The sequence below is a fragment of the Trachypithecus francoisi genome, unplaced genomic scaffold, assembly GCF_009764315.1.
Source record: "Trachypithecus francoisi isolate TF-2019V2 unplaced genomic scaffold, Tfra_2.0 Lachesis_group12, whole genome shotgun sequence".
Taxonomy (NCBI): domain Eukaryota; kingdom Metazoa; phylum Chordata; class Mammalia; order Primates; family Cercopithecidae; genus Trachypithecus; species Trachypithecus francoisi.
The window spans coordinates 47,318,008-47,336,069 of NW_022681457.1; the positions used below are offsets into that span (position 1 = coordinate 47,318,008).

The 18,062-nt window shown below is 39.5% G+C and overlaps 1 protein-coding gene across 2 annotated transcripts in view; it reads right to left on the reverse strand.

Annotated features, from left to right (window-relative positions):
• DDAH1 (dimethylarginine dimethylaminohydrolase 1) overlaps positions 1-18,062 on the reverse strand; it is a 142,996-nt gene that overhangs the window by 14,328 nt on the left and 110,606 nt on the right. For both annotated transcript variants that reach the window (XM_033225463.1, XM_033225464.1), the window contains exons 3-4: positions 17,663-17,736; positions 16,586-16,705 (exon numbers count right to left, since the gene is read on the reverse strand). In XM_033225463.1, coding sequence (XP_033081354.1) covers positions 16,586-16,705; positions 17,663-17,736 — 194 coding nt within the window. The remainder of the gene's footprint in view (positions 1-16,585; positions 16,706-17,662; positions 17,737-18,062) is intronic.

Sequence of the window (18,062 nt, forward strand, 5' to 3'; positions counted from 1 at the left end):
ACCACCACCACTGCTGGCAATCTTCTGCATGTACTACCTGGAGGACTGGGGACTGGGCTGCCAAGCCCATTGCAGCCACTGCAATTATAAGTGAGTGCCCATGGGGAGCCTGAGGACTCATCCAGTGATCTGGCACACTGCTGCCATAACCAGCACCCAAGCAAGCTGCCTGGAGGCCCCAAAATCAGCCCATCTGGACTTGCTAAAACTGGCGCCCACATATGCCACCCTGGGACCCAAGAACAGGCATGCTTGGTCTGCCGCTGCCAACAGCAGGGCTTGAGGACCGGCCCACCTGACGTCCTATCCCCAGGAAAACCTCAGCATAACCTCCACTAACAATTGAAGCCTGCACCACTGAGGAAATCGCAGACACCACTGATGGTGTATAGCCAAAGAAATCCTGTGGAGACTACACCACTATATATGCCCAGAATTAAAGCAAAAGTGCCCCAACCAACCAACACCATAGATCTACCTACAGGAAAATGTCTTCCCCTATGAAAGCCAATCTAAAAAACTGGAGGAAGTGACTGTTACACCAGATGCACAGATTTCAATGAAAGGACACAGAAATGCGAAAAAGCAAGGAAATATGACACTTCCAAAGGAACATAATAATTCTCCAGAAGCAGATTCCAATAAAAATTAAATTTATGAAGTGCCTGATAAAGAATTCAAAATAACAACATTAAGGAAGTTCTATGATATACAAGAGAACACAGAAAAACAATAAAAAGAAATTTAAAAAACAACTCAGGATATGAATGAGAAATTCACTAAGGAGATAGACATATACAAAAGGACCAGAGAAATCCTGAAACTGAAGAATTTACTGAATGAAATAAAAAATACAATGAGAACTTCAGCAGGATACTAAATCAAGAAGAAGAATTTCAGAACTTTAAAAAGAAGAAAAAAAAAGAAAGAAGAAAGTCAATGTGACCTATGGGACACCATAAAGCAACAAAATATTTGAATTTTCGGTGTTCAAAGGGTGAGAGAAGTTTAATGGCATAGAAAAACAATTTAACAAAATAATATCTTTAAACTTCCTAAGTCTAGAAAGAGTTTTAGAAACAGGAAGTTCAAAGATTCCCAAATAGATACAACCCCAAAAGATCTTTCCCCAGCATATTATAGTCAAACTGTCTGATATAGTTAGTCTTTGTGTCCCCACCCAATTCTCATCGTGAATTATAATCCCCATAATCCTCAGGTGTCAAGGGAGAGACCAGGTGGAAGTAATTGGATCATGGGGACGGTTCCCCCCATGCTGTTCTCATGATGATGAGTGAGTTCTCATGAGATCTGGTAGTTTGATACGTGTTTGGTAGTCCTCCTGCATTCATTCTCCTTCCTGCTGCCTTGTGAAGAAGGTGCTGTGCTTTGCCTCTGCCTTCCACCGTGATTCTAAGTTTCCTGAGGCCTCCCTACCCTTGCAGAACTGTGAGCCAACTAAACCTCTTTCCTTTATAAATTACCCAGTCTTAGAGAGTTCTTTAAAGCAGTATGAAAATGGACTAATACAGTGCCAAAAGTCAAAGACAAATAATTCTACAAACAGCAAGAGAAAAACATCTGATATGGTTTGGCTCTGTGTCCCCACCCAAATCTCATGTTGAATTATAATTCCCAGTGTTGGGGGAGGGACCTGGAGGGAGATGATTGGTCATGGAGGCAGATTTCTCTCTTACTGTTCTCATGATAGTGATTTCTCACAAGATCTGATGGTTTAAAAGTGTGTGGCATTTCCCCCTTCACTCTCTTTTCCTCTTGCTCCACCATGTGAAGAAGGTGCTTCCTTACCCTTCCACCATGATTATAAGTTTCCTGAGGCCTCCCAGCCATGCCTCTTGTACAACCGGCAGAATTGTGAGTCAATTAAACCTCTTTTATTTATAAACTACCTACTCTCAGGTAGTTCTTTATTGTAATGTGAGAATGGCTTACTATAGCATCTAGACACAAAGAAATCCCCATCAGACTAATAGCACATTTCTAATCTGAAACTTTACAGTCCAGAAGAAAATGGGATGATATATTCAAAGTGCTGAAAGAAAAAACCTGCCAATTAAGGGTACTATATCCAGTAAAATTATCCTTCATAAATGAAGGACAAATTAAGAGTTTCCCAAACAACCAAAAACTGAGGGAATTCATCACCAAGAGACCAGCCCTCCTAGAAATGCTTGAGGAAGTCCTTTCCTGGAAGTGAAAGAACAATACCTTCCATCATGAAAGCACACAAAAGTATAAAACTTACTGGCACAGCAAACACATGAATGAGGAAGAGAAAGGATTCAGATGTTACCGCTACAGAAAACCACCAAACCACAATGATAAATAGTAAGAGAGAAAGAAAAGAACAAAGGATATACAAAACATCCAGAAAGCCATTAAATAACAGGAATAAGTCCTCACATATCAATAATAACCTTGAATGTAAATGGCTTAAATTTTTAACTTAAAGATATAGAATGGCTGAGTGGATTAAAAAACCTGTGACCTATCCAAAGTAATGAGGGTTATTACAATTTTTTTTTTAAACCCATGACCTAACTATATGCTGCCTAGTGAAACTCACTTCACCTATAAAAAGACAAATATGGGCTGAAAGTAAAGGGACAGAAAAAATACTCCACACAAACAAACCAAGAGCAAGCAGGAGTAGATATATTTATATCAGATAAGACAGATTTTTAATGAAAAACAATAAAAAGACACAAAGAAGGTTAGTATGTAATGATAAATGGATCAGTTCAGCAAGAGGATATAACAGTTCTAAATATATATGCACCTAACACCGAAGCACCGAGATATAAAAAGCAAATGTTGGCTGGGTATGGTGGCTCACATCTGTAATTTCAGCCAGCACCTCAGCCAGGCTGAGGTGGGTGGATCACTTGAGTTCAGTAGTTCAAGACCAGGCTAGGCAACATGGTGAAACCCTGTCTCTACAAAAAATGCAAAAATTAGCTGGGCATGGTGGTGCATGCCTTAGTCTCAGTTGCTTGGAAAGCTGAGGTGGGAGGATGGCTTAAGCCTGGGAGGCAGAGGTTGCAGTGAGCCAAGATTGTATCACTGTACTCTAGCCTGGGTGACAAAGTGAGACCCTGTCTCAAACATAACATAAAGTAACGTAACGTAACGTAATGTAACACAACACAACACAACACAACACAATACAATGTCATTAGATCTAAAGGGAGAGACAGACTCCAATACAATAATAGCTTTGAGACGTCAACACTCCACCCTCAGCAAAAGACAGAAAGTGAACAAAGAAACGTTAGATTTAAACTGCACTTTAGACCAAATGTACCAAACATCTGTGAAACATTTCATCCAACAGCTGCAGAATACACATTCTTCTTATCAGCACATGAAGAACATTCTTCAGGATAGATATTAGGCCCCAAACAGGTATCAACAAATATTAAAAAATCAAAATCATAGCAATTCTCTTCATAGACCATAATGGAATGAAACAAGAAATCAGCAATAAGAGAAATGTTGAAAACTACAAATACATGGAAATTAAACAGCATGCTCCTGAATGAATACAGGGTCAATGAAGAAATTAAGAAAGAAATAAAAAAAATTCCAGAAACAAGTGAAAATGGAAACACAACTTACCAAAAACTATGGGATACAGTAAAAGCATTGTTACAAGGGAAGTTTATACCAACAAATGCCAACATTAAAAAAGTAGAAAGATTTCAAAAACAACAACCTAACGTTGCACCTCAAGGAACTAGAAAAGCAAGAACTAAACACAAAACTAGTAGAAGGAAAGAAACAATAAAGATCAAAACAGAATTAAATGAAATAGAGAGTTAAAAAATAATACAAAGGATCAATGAAACTAAAAGTTGTTTTTTTTTGAAAAAAATAAAGAAAATTGATAAACTGCTAGATTAACCAAGAAGAAAAGAGAGTGGATCCAAATAAGAGGAGGGAATTCTTCCTAACTCATTTTATGAGGCCAGGATTTACCCTGATACCAAAACTAGACAAAGACACAACAAAAAAAGAAAACTACAGGCCAATATCCCTGATGAACATAGACACAAAACTCCTCAACAAAATACTAGCAAACCAGATCCAACAGCATATCAAAAAGATATTACACCATGATCAAGTGAGATTTATCCCAAAGGCACAAGGATGTAAGGATGGTTCAACATACATAAATTAAAAAACATGATATACTGCATCAACAGAATGAAGGACAAAAACCATATGATCAGTAGATGGTGTGTATTCTCCAACTCAGCTCCAATTAAAATCTTTATTCTTGTTTCTTGTTTTATATCATCTTTCCCTTGTATTTTTTAGTTATGTTATTTTGCTGTACTTTATGTATCTTTGTAAGCTGTTTTTGTGAGGTGAGGTGTGATTATACAATGTCAGTTCTTCTAAAAACATGTTTTTAAATTATCACACTATTACAAATGCATCTTGTAAAAGATTCAAATATGAAAATTTAAAGCTCTATTGGACTTAATACAGCTGCATACACTTGTCAAAACTCATTGAATTATCCATTTAAAATTGTAATTTTATTGTAAGGAAATTATGTCACAATAAAACTAATTTTTTTTTTTTTTGGAGATGTATTCTCTATTCTCACTCTGTCGCCTAGGCTGGAGTGCAATGGGGCCATCTTGGCTCACTGCGACCTCCAGCTCCTGGGTTCAAGCGATTCTCCTGCCTCAGCCTCCCGAGTAGCTGGGACTACAGGCACACACCACCATGCCCAGCTAATTTTTGTATTTTAGTAGAGATGAGGTTTCACCATATTGGCCAGGCTGGTCTTGAACTCCTGACCTTGTGATCCACCTGCCTCGGCCGCCCAAAGTGCTGGGATTACACGCATGAGCCACCACGCCCGGCCAATAAAATTTTTTTCAAAAAGTTAAAGTCCTCTTTCCTCCGTAGTCTATCCGTATTTCAGCATTTCAATAACTCTGAAAACTCTCCTAAAGTCTCCTGATGCAATTTCCTTTAAAAGACACACTCACTCAGAGCTCAGCCTTCAATGAAGAGAAAAGAGCTGCCAGTCCACACTTTTGCATTATCCTTCTGTGCAATCCACACCAGTCACCGAACTTCCAACTTTCATCAGCTTTGGTTGCTCTCCAGAGACCTTTCTCAAATTCTTTCTAACAAGCTTCAGGGATGGGACCGGACAAACTTCTTCCCCAAACAGAGATCTGGGTTTCCTTCCTCCTGCCACTATTCCTTCTTGTAGAATTTAGTGTCATGTATTTAGTATCATACCACAGGACTTCTGAGCTGGCAAGGAAGGCAGACTTTTCTCTATGTCTGAGGGACTGTGTGCCTAATGAGAATGAACATAATAAAAACACTGCAGATACAAGATATTTTAACATACATATGTTATCAACAGAGAGAAAAGAACTATATGGAAAATGTGATAAATGAAAATCATTCTGTAGGCATTTCTTTCTAAAAAGACAGCATTTTAGAGAAAGGTTAGCATTTCATAAAACTTGTATTTCAGTAATCTAGGGGAGTTATGCCTGATTTTCCTTCATATGAGAGCTATTTCTCTAACGTGCCAGGTATTTTACTCAATACGATATTATTCTGAATGATTTTAGGTGACATTTTCTGTTCAAGGACATAACAATTTAGGAATAGATTTTCTCTCCCTGCCCTCATGTAGGAACTGATATCTGGTGAACTCCAGACAGAGCCAGTGTTCTCACAGTATATGGATTACCTGCATCAGAGTCACGCCATGGTTCCCAGTCTTGCTGAATCAGAATTTCTTGCTGTGAGCCCCAGGAATGGGATGTACATTTTAAATGTGTACTGTGTGTGATTCTTGGGTACATTAAAGTTTGAGGACCACTAACTTACACTATTCAAATTAATATGATCTGGCTGGGTGTGGTGGCTCATGCCTGTAATTCCAGCACTTTGGGAGGCTGAGGTGGGGGATCATTTGAGGTCAGGAGTTCAAGACCAGCCTGGCCAACATGGGGAACCCCATCTCTACTAAAAAAAAAAAAAAAAAAAAAAGAAATAAGAAAATTAGCTGGGCATGGTGGCACGTGCCTGTAATCCCAGCTACTCAGGAGGCTGAAGAATTGCTTGAACCCGGGAGGCAGAGGTTGCAGTTAGCTAAGATTGTGCCATTGTACTCCAGCCTGGGTGACAGAGCAAGACTCCGTCTCAAAAAAAGAAAAAAATATATATATATGTGTGTGTGTGGTGTGTGTGTGTGTATGTGTGTATACATGTGTGTGTGTGTGTGTGTGTGTGTGTATATATATATATATATATATATATATGATCTTCACACCTAACACGTATTGTTATTGCTATTGATAATATGACTGGTAGTAGCTGAACTTTATTGAGTTCTTATCGTTTGCCAGGGTGTGGATAAAAAAGAAATGAGTGGTTAGAAAACATACAAAACCTGTGATAGATTCAGCACTTTTCATTTAGCTCCTAAATTGTTTTCTGTTGTTGTTGTTTTTGGAACCCTATAACGGTGAGTCACCTCTGAGTATGTGGTCACAGGTTTAAACTTGGTCCCACTTCAGGATGAGATAAAGGGAATGGCTGTTGTAATCTATCTCCAAAGCTGCCTTGAACATTTGCAGACAGATAGTGTGGTGAGTAATATGGGGACCCAGCAGCAGCAACAGAACCATAATTGAGAAAATGAGATTTAGAAATATTCTTAAAGATTATTGGACAAATACAACATTTTGAAAGATGAAAACAGGGAAAAACAGTAAGTGATTAAGAGCAGGGTAATGGTAGCGGGATGGTTTTGCAGGAGGGTGGTAGCAAGTTTAATGTGTTTCTTTTGCATGTCAGTATTTCTAAGGATGATCCAAATTCTAGTATTGTGTCATGTAGTGGGGAAGTTTTCCCCAGAGGCTGCAGAATAATTCACGGTCAACATGTTACTTCTAATTTAGTGTCTATGTTTCACCCTATGCTTTATTAACCTTCAGCCAAGCAATAGGATACTTATCAACACCTACGGCATTTAATACATGTGATTTCCACAGAGAAACAGTAACCTAAAACTCACAACCCTCCTCCTTTCAGCTCAACTGACATGTTTCCTAATCCCTTCAACACCAAAGGTACTGGTGTTGGCATGGCTGAGAGTATCACACAGGTCATGCTGTGATGTACGATCTCAGCCCATGAGACAGAAATCATCCTTTTTTTTTTTGGAGTCTTTTGCCAGATCAATTCAGCCAAGAAACAATCTGACACTGCTAGAGATGGAAGGCATGCAAATGTTTTTAAGGTGATTTTTTTGGTGGGCCTTGAGAGAGAGTAACACATGAAAATAAGTGGAAAAGGATAAAGGACAGACTCCAGACCTGAGTGAGCACTGATTCCACTGCTGCCAATGGAAACTGAAATGGAAGCCAACCCCATTAGTGTCTTACAAGCTTAGGCATCAGATGCCTACCAGAGCTGCTGTCATATCTGAGTACTGCTTCATTCCCAAAATGTGAATCTAGGTCAGTGAAATCCAGCAATATTTGCCCACCAATTTTTGATGGCTTGTTACTTTGTGAATGAGGAGAGCTGAATTCATGGTGACAAGGAGAGTTTAAACTCTTTTCCAAAAAGTCTACGAAAGGCACGCCATTGTGGTAGTTATTTCTGAAGTCATTTTGTTCATCACTGTCCCCAGGGGCACAGATCAGGAATTCTGTAATTATCTGCCAAAGTGTTGATCTGGTCCCTTTTTCTCCCTCTAAAGTCCATCAGTCACGATGTTCTGTTACTTCTCTAAGTGGGCCTCACTTTCCACACTGCCTTTTCCACTTTCACAGCTACTTTCCTAGTACAGATCCTCCACTCATTTATTCATAGACTGTGCTGTGCAATGGCATCAGCTAGTTTTATTACTCCTAATCTTTATTCCTGTTACATCATTACAGGAACTGTTCCAGACAGATCTTTCTGAAAAAACACCTTCAGCTTCTACTCCTCTGCTAAAAAATATCTGTGTTGTTCCCCACAGCCCACAGATAAGAAAACCCCAGTTTCATTGGCCAAGATCATTTGAAGCAGCCCCAACTTGTATCTCTGACCTTCTCTCTCTCTGTTTCCCTGCATACAGCCCCCATTCCAGCCATTGTCTCTTGATTGTACTGTAGACACTCCCCCAGATTGTTCTGTTTGTAATAACCACCACTCTTCTGTGCCAACTATGGCTTACGTTCATTTAGGTGAACTCAGACTTGGAGTCTTGCTTCTGGTTGATCACACCCTCTCCAGAACTCCTACCACCTCTCCTAGGACCCTGAACCATTTATTAGGAACTTATGTTGTGTTGCACAGTGACAGTTTTTATCTTTTAATGTTCTCTCTTGTTTCTCCAGCTAAATGGGAGCAGCCTTGAGGGCAGAGATCATTTCTCATCCGACTCAGTATCCTTGTGCTTGGGATAGTATCTTTCATATATTAATAGTTGCTGCTCAGTAAATCTTACCACTGTGATGTCTTTTCAATTGCTGTTTTAAAAGTCTTTTTGCAGAAGAGACAGTAATAAGAGGTTTTGAAAATCTTAGCTACTTTTCCTATTAGTTTTATGTATGAATTAGAAAATTGTTTTTTAGATATCCAACTGAATAGTTATATATGTAACTGAAGCTTCTTCTAAGAAAATGGAATGAAGTTGGAATCTTTCTGTGGTTTTCCTCAAACAGGCATAAAAACATTGCTAAGCACAAACAGATACAAAGATGTTCCGGCTGGGTGTGGTGGCTCACGCCTGTAATCCCAGCACTTTGGGAGGCCGAGGTGGGTGGATCACGAGATCAGGAGATCGAGACCATCCTGGCCAACATGGTGAAACCCTGTCTCTACTAAAAATACAAAAAATCAGCTGGGCGTGGTGGCAGGCGCCTGTAGTCCCAGCTAGTCAGGAGGTTGAGGCAGGAGAATGGCGTGAACCCGGGAGGTGGAGCTTGCAGTGAGCCGAGATTGCGCCACTGAACTCCATCCTGGGTGACAGAGCCAAAAAAAAAACGCCAAAAAACAGATGTTCCATCACTTCCAGGCACTGAAAGGACAACATCACATTAATAGATTCTACAGTAAGCCCACTCTAAAATAATCCTTACCGCTAGTGCTTTATAATTATATGGTTGCTACTTTTTGCCAAGTAGTTGTTCACTGTATCCTAGGTTTAAGACACAGTATTTCACCTTGACTGGCCGTTATGAAATTTCCAACGGGAAGAAACAATACTTTCAATTCCTAGTGAGGCTGATTCAACTTTGTTTTTTCAAGAAGAGAACGAGTATAGGAGATAGGGGTCACACAGGGAGAGCTGGAGGCAAAGCCAGAATGCCAATCCATGAAATGGATTCTAAGTTCTCTGCTTTGTCCTTATAGGCATTTTGAACCTGTAGGCAATTATGCTTCTTTAGTAGAATCAACATATGATTATTTTAAAAAGTAAGGTATTCTCTAATATCAGTAATAGTGTGACGTTTAACTTTTTTTCCCCCTTTTTGGCTATATTCTCACACAGTAAGATCAGGTCCTGTTGTTAGGTTTTTCTGTGTGTGTGTGTGTGTGTGTGTGTGTGTGTGTGTTGGGGGAGGAGGTATGGAAACATGAGTCAAATGCAAGCTTCCTGTTCTCAGAAAATGATAACATTAGTGATTTTGGTAACTTGGAATATTTTAATGAGGAATTTTAGCATGTCAAATAGATTAAATCATGGCATCCAAATTATTACCCAGTTAGGTATTATATTTCAAGTTTATACAATGTTGAATTCTGGGCAGGAAAAACCTAAGAAGTTTCTAGCTTTCTATGGCTTTAATTTGAATATTTTCTTTACTTTTACTGATAATGTAATCGGGATATGTTATTTTGCATCTATATGACAAAAAAGTTGGCTTCTTCAGGTGCACATTATTCGGGATTCTAAGCTAGGTACTTTTGGAAGTTGCAGGTATCCTTGAAAGCAGTGGCTCGCAACTTGGCCTGTGCATTAGAATCACCTGTGGAGCTTTTAAAAAATGCAGATGCCTGGGTTCCATACCAGACTCAGAACATGAGCATTTTCTGAGATAAACCCAGGGTAGAGTGTTTTCAGAAAGCTACTCAGATGACTTTAAACCACTCTCTCACTAGGAACCACTAATTTAAGGTCACTTACAGACTTGTTCTTTCAGAAGCTAGAGTCTTGGATTGAAAGGCCCCTTATGAGGCTATGTGGCCAACCATCCAACAGATGATTACCCCTACAATATCCTATAGAGTCAGTTTAATACTTTTTGATGGTCTAGTATATAGTGGACAGGATGAACAGCACTTTTAAATATAATTTCTTCCTTTTCCCCTTCGACATTTTCTTGAAAGCCCAAAAGAAAAAAAAAAAAAGCACATTATTCCCTTTCTCCTACTTGGCCAAGTTTGCCTTCTTCCTGCCTTGGGACTAATGCTAAAATTCAGCATGGCTGTTTTGGTGTCATAGCTTCAAATTATTTATTGGCTTATTATGCCAAAACATTTTATTCTGGCCACCCTAGCCTTGTTGGCATACAGCTCTGGGAATATTGTCAGATGAGGCCACTGCTGCCAGGAAAGGGAGCATAAACAGTTGTTACAAATTCAGAGGCTATTTGGTTTTGTGTTTTAATTTCTTAATACACGCATGGCAGATTTAAAAAATCATTGTTTTGTGGAGCTGGTGAATACAACAGCCAGATAATAAGACAAAATTAAACCTACAATGGGATTGTCAGTATGCCTTTCATAGCAGAGATCCAAAGTGGAAAATCTTGTGGCTACATACATAACTAAATATGCGAAGTCTTTATTTTTCCATTTCAATCACCCTGCTGATATGAGTTAGTTCTCATTCTGTCTTTTGGGTTTTGCTAGTTGTCATTAAAGGAAATTCCAGGCAATAAAAAACATACAAAATCCAAACACATTAAGGGTTTTTCCATCTTCATTTTTATATGCATCTATAAAATAACATGGACATTTTTGGACATAAAAGCAATGCTGCAGCTGAGTCAAAACAAGAGGAAATACAGTCTGAGTGATCTCTATTATACAGTTAGTCATTCAAAAGAAAACCAGGCTGTGTGCTATGCAATTTAAATGAGGTACAAAGCAGCTCTTGTCTTCATTCAAGGAATCTTACAAACTCAGTTAGTTAGTTATTTCAGGAAGTAGATAAGAAACCTAAAAGACATTTCCATTGAGATGCATTGTGAGGATTTTAATTTAAAATTACAAGTCTATTGAAAAACCACATACTGTATTTAAGCTCCATTTACATGACAAAGGCACAAAAAATGGAGTGGTGATCTCATAATTATTTTCTTACCACGTCCTTGTAGTATTTTTATTAAAAGTATTTTTAGGTAATAATTTATTGTGATACAAAAGAACAGAATTACTAATTTTAAAAAAGTCCACCAAAGAAAACTATAGCTATATCCCATAAACATATACAAATGTAATATATGAAAAAAATGAAAACAAAAACAAGACAAAACAACAAAAAACTCCTCTCCCACGGGGTTAGGAAGGTGAGGATGCTCCTCCTGCTGCCCGGCCAGCAGATGGCACAGTCCCCCAGCTGGTCAGTGCTGCAGTCCCTCCCAGGTGGGGTCAGCAGCTTCCTCCTCTGAACAGCTTCAGGAAAGTTTTAGCTAAAGGTTACCACCTGCCCTGACTTCCCTCCCTTCTTTCCCTTCATCCTTCCTCCCCTCCCTCCCTTCATCTTTCCTTCCTTCTTTAAGAAAATTTTTTTTTCTCCAATTGACTGGAAGAGTGAATGCTACCAAGGAGGTCAAGTTAAAAATCATTACTGAGAATTACTATGAGTCCCTCCTGAGGGCAGATATTACAATCTATCCTCTTGTGAAGATAGCATGTAATTAATCCAGGTTTTTGGAAAACAAGGCAATTTTGGGGATGGATCTAGAAAAAGAACAAGGTGAGATGTGGTATAGATTTACTCTTTCTTATGTCTTTTTCCCCCTTAATTAAAAAAAATTAAAAACAGAGTAGTCTATGGAAAAGACAGGCATCATGTAGATGGTAAAGCAGGGGGTCAGGAGTTAGGCACACTTAGTTATTGGAGAATTATTTCTGTAAGTCAATCATAGCCTACTTCCAACAATGTAACATATATATTTTTCCTAAACTTTAAAAAATTAAAGTATAACATACAAAGTGTAATATATAAAGTATAACACACAAAGTGGCCCTCTGGACCATGACTGCCTCCCTTCTTCTTAAAATATTATTCTGACAGCTAACAGTAGAGAGTAGTAGCTTTGCCTCTTGTTTAACTCTGTGCATAAAAGACTAGAATATGTATTCTTTGGGAGTTGGCTTCTTTTGTTCAAATTATGTTTTTGAGCAGCATTTCCAGCTTTGGAATAACTGGAGCTCTTAGAGAAGGCAAACATTCCTTATGGAAGAGTACAAACAGGTCTAATGCCTGTGTATGAATTAATTCGTCTTACATTGTTCTTTTTTACATGTAGAGGGGTATGAAGGTGATGATGCGAAGTCGGGAGAAAAACTGTAGAAAATGCAGGTTGCTCTAAAAACTAATTTGGCCTAAATAATAGTATTTCTAGGACCAGATTTGCTGTTAGATATCTAGCATTTGTTCAAACCAACCTAACTTCTAGTAACTTTGCCATATGGATGGTAAAATGCAGTAATAATGTCTTCCTTTCTTCTTTCCCTTGATTGGTACCCTGTATTAAATGTGTTCTGGAGGCCAGGCGAGGTGGCTCATGCCTATAATCCCAGCACTTTGGGAGGCCGAGGCAGGCAGATCACTTGAGGTCAGGAGTTCGAGACCAGCCTGGGCAACATGGTGAAACCCCATCTCTACTAAAAATACAAAAATTAGCTGGGCGTGGTGCCTGTAATCCTAGTTACTCAGGAGGCTGAGGCAGGAGAATCTCTTGAACCTGGGAGGTGGAGACTGCAGTGAGCCATGATCAAGCCACTGCTCTCCAGCCTAGGCAACAGAGTAAGAATCCATCTTAAATGAATGAATGAATGAATGAGTGAACGAATGAATGAATGTGTTCTGGGCTTTTTAGCTGAGAATTGCTAAACTCTTCCTAGATAGATGATTTCATTTAAATATACAATGCACACACTATTAAATCTACTATAATCTCGACTGGCAAGATGATTATCTCCGTAAGAATCTACTTCATTAACCAAGAGTAGATTGCAACCCATTAAAAAGTATTTCAAATGCAATAAAACTACCCAGAAACCCTTGGGGCTCTCAGCTTTACCTAAATATGTAAGAAGTAGATTCTGAAGGAACCAAGTACTCAAAGAGCAGTGACAGAGGTGAGAAGTAATCAAGCTTTCAGTGTGTAGCACAGGAAGGCACAGTTCACCTCTGTTTAAGTAATATGTCCTTTAAAGAGATGCTCAAGTGGCCAGGGACTTCTCTATAGAGGAAAGAAGGTTTACAAGGGAAAAAATAAATATCTGGTACCAAACTCACACCTTTCCTGAGACTGCTCAGATCCTGGATACCAATAAAAAATGGAAAGTCAGGAGGTAGGTGGAGAGACACGGAAGGAGCAGACAAGCTCAGCTAGAATCAGTCTATGGCAAAATAATTAGAAAAGGTTTTCTAAATAAAAAAGAAGATTCAGTATGGAGTGGGGTGGCCAACTGAGGCCGGGGAATCAGGGTTCAGGAAACTTGTTTCTGGAACTGTAAGATCCCACTCAAAATGATTATTTCATCAGGTCTCAGTATTTTGAACTGTAAAACGGGAAAAACACAACCAATCACACTTTTATCACTTGTGATATATTTGTATCTATTCATCTGTCTTCCTGCCTGTCTATAATAACATGGAGTATTTATATTTCTATGCTAGTAGTTAGCAATTAATAATTGCCCCCTTATTAATTTTATTGATGGTTGTAATATAGAAACCAAACTGCTCTCAAATAAATAAAGCAGCTGAGTTCATCCAAACCTGAGGTTCCCCAACCCATTTCCAACCTGTGACTATTTCCTTAGGCAGAGCTCATTATTCTCCAGATCAGTTTGTCCTCTTATTTTCACTACAAGGTAACAGGACATTTTTGATGCTAGAAACATGGCAGGTGGGCAGTCACCAAATCCACAGGCCTGTGGTTTAGGCAGTACATTTGCTGATGGAAAATGCAATCTCCAGTGAATGCCTTTCTAGCCACTGAGGATTATTTATAGGTTCTGACAAGTAGAAAAGGAACATCATTATTAACACTAACTTGAATGAACTCTACAGGGAGGAGGACTATAAAGTCTTCATAGGATGCCCTTAAGATATGTGGTCTGAGAGAATCTGACCATGGGAAGGGAAAGATGAAGAGAGAAATAGGAGTGAGTTGCCAAGCCATGCAATAGGACTTAGGGCTTGGGTTTTTTGTTTTTTTTCCCCTAGGTCATCAGTGGTCCTCTTTTCTGACTGCAGGATCTTCCTTTTCCAATGTTGGTCCAACATCTCTGAAACAATGCAGGGCTTTCTCCTCAAAGACCTCCTGGGACCCAGATTGCCCCCTCACGGTGATAATCTTGTCTTCCTCACTGTTAAGTTCCTACTTCCTCAGACCTCACCTGCCCCTTCCACTTGTACCTCTAGAAACCCACTAGAAACTCCTTTATGAGTTGAGTTGGTTTGCTCACATCTCATGAATGTGCTTTGCTCAGTCTTTGCTTATGCCATGTCCCCACCTGTAACTTTCTCTTATTGAATTCTACCCTGTCAAATGCCATCCATCCCTCAAGACTCACATCTAGTCTCATTTTCTCTACAAAGCTTTCTCTGAATATCTAGGCCTCAGGGAGCTCCTCCTTTTCCTCTGAACTTTGAAGAGCAGTTAGGGCCTGTATCATATAACGTAGTGCTAATTAGTCATATTTGATTACCTTTTATTTTGTTATGTGTTAGTCTCGCTAGACTATTTGAGTTAGAGACCTACTGAGGTAGGGACCAAACGATTTGAGTTAGGGACCTAGTCTACCCAGAATGGCAGAAAAGGCCACTTTTTCTAGTTGGTCCACCCAGAAGGAGTTCGTTCTGCTAAGTCACACAAATGCAAGGTATAGATCAGCTTAAACCCTCTCATCTTATAATCGATCTCAGACATATGCAGACCAGCCTTGCTACCACGGATAGATACCACAGTCCCTAAGGAGAAAAACCATCTTCCTAGACCTCCTGAGTGACACCATTTATCAAATGTTTTCTTTCAAGACACTAGCTTTTTTTATATACAGGAAGTTGACATGAACTTCCAGATGGAGCAGAACAAAAGACATTCTCTAAAGTAAACGAACAAAAGCCACCACGATAAAAAACCAAATTCTGAGACAGATTGTTCAGCAACAATTAATAAAAGCCTTAGAAACAGAACCAAAGATACAGTTTGGGAAGAGGCGGAAGAAAGGCCAGGTGAGCTAGCTGAAAGAGTGGCAGATAATACAGATGGGAAATTTAGCTCAAGGCAATGATTGCTTCCCAGCCAAACAACCACGCTTGGCACTGAGGTAGAAGAGAAAAAACCTGAAAGAGCCTCAGGGCTCACAGATTTGCTCTCTAAAAGGAACTTCCGGCTTTGGCCCTTTAGTAAGTCATGCATGCTGGTATGCAGGACCAGCTGAGAGGAAGGGGCTTCAGTCCTGACCACCATTTAGTATTAGCACTATGACCTGGGGCAAGTCACTTGATCTAGTTTTCTCATCTGCAAAATGGAGATAATACCACCTCTCTCATTCATTTATTCATCCCTTCATCAGATATTTATTAAGGGCCCACTGTGGGCCAAGTGCAAAGGAGCATAATGATGAGCAGAACAGACACAGTCTTTATCCTTACTGGGTGTCTATATCATCTCACAGAGTTGAAGTTACAGAGAAGGAAAGGGAAAGCACTGCACTGTAACAGAAGGTCATCTTCTTTATCAATGACTTCCACTCTTGATTTAGCTGTGTGACCTGGGCAAGTCTAATTTTCTTCTGGCAAGTCTACTATCTATAAAATGAGGAAATTTCCGGTGTTAAAATGTTATTATTCCAAATGCAAATGAAGAAATTAAGCTTTTTAGGTACTTCTGAATCATGGCTTTCTAAAAGATTATTATGAAATAGTCCAGATGCAACAAAAGGATGAGAATAATATAACAAACCCTGTGTACCAACTCTCCAACTTAAGTGAGAAAACATTACAAGGAGCTCTATCTGGTGGCATGCCCTCTTTTCCTCTGAGGGATAATGGTGATGAGTTTGGTGTTTATTATTTTGAATCATGACTTTTTTTAGGAAATCTGGTATGTAACTAAAAACAGTTCACCAGTGAAGAATTCTTCCTACACTTAGGTGTTCCTGGCTTCTAATGAATGTGAGGTCACAATAGTGCACATCACAGAAGCTCAAATACCTGCCTGTTCTCTCTCTGCCAACCCTGCTTGTTACTCCCCCTGCAGAGAGAATGTGAAAAACCCTGTGGCAGGCACCCCCACTGCATTTAGAAGGAGCACAGTTTTGTATTTACCTTAAGGGCCTTCTGTGCAGATTCACTAGACCCAATTGCTATCAGGTTAGGCCCAGCCATGCTGCAGAAACTCTTCAAATGCAAGCCATCTGCCACCGGCACTGTGGAGACTGCATAGTCCTACATGGACAATAGAAAAACAAGCAGTTTAGTATTGCAGAATAATTCTAAAACTGATTTAAAACTTCCCTGAACTACACCTACTCCTTGAAGGCTGTCAGGGACCTTGAATATTTGGAAGAAAAACTGGGACCCACAGGTTTGGATATTGCTAGTTAAAAGAAGGGAGCGGAGTCACCAGATGTGTGACTGCTGCAACATCTTTGCTGGCTGTTTGATCTATGGAGTGGGCTACTCTGGGAGGGTGTATCTGAATATCCTGTGTAAACAGTAGCTCAGCTGGAGACTCACATCCTCATGGGGAATGGAGCATCTTGAGAGTTATATCCCTTCCTATGCAGTACAGAGAGCCAATCTATTAATAATCAATAAAGGGACCTTAAGAAGATGTATGTGCAACACCTAGCACGGTTTCCAGCACACAGAAGGCACTCAAGCACAGGGGACCCCTGATTCCAATCTAAAAAAATCTGTATTTCATAACAGAGTCCATTGGGTTTCCAGATTTTTTTTTTTTTTTTTTTTTTTTTGAGACAGGGCCTTGCCATGTTGCCCAGGCTGGTTTGGAACTCCTGGGCTCACGCAATCCTCCTGTCTTGGCCTCCCAAAGTGCTGGGATTACAGGCGTGAGCCATCACACCTGGCCTTCCAGATTTTTTTTTTAAGTTGTTGATTATTCCAGGAACATCTGCCAGGTGGCTGTATAATTATACATTGGAAGAAGACAGAAGATGCCCATGCTAACTTTGTTGTTCTTGTGGTAGCCCAATGAAGCCAAATTATTGAGGAATTTGAATTTTATAGCTTATAAAACTTCTAGTAAATGTACAAATATTACGAATTATTGTACAAAGCCAGTGAAGCATAAACACCATTACTCATGATATTGATTCAATGGGTCTATGATTATTTATTAAGTAATTACTTTGTGCCAGGCATAAACTACCTTTTACCTACCTTAAAAGTATCGGCCAAGATTTCAGCACCTCGTTGATTCGTCCTTTTGGAAAGGCCCACAAAAAATTCTCTGCCTATAATAGATGTCATGGAACATAGTGAGCGGGTGGCACCAGGGACTGTACATCATTTCTTTTATCTATAAATAATGACTTTAAAGCATCACATAGTTTTCTCTTACCACAGAGGACAGCTTCACTAAAGAGACGACAAAAAATGATTTCAAACTACTGCCCTTAAGAATAAACTTTTTCAAATTCTTAAGGGCAGAAAGTAGGATGGTGGTTTCTAGGAGCCATGGGGAAGGGTAAATGGGGAGTTATGGTTTAATGGATAGAAGTTTCAGTTTGGGAAGATGAAAAAGTTCTGGAGATGCGTGGTGGTGATGGTTGCCTAACAC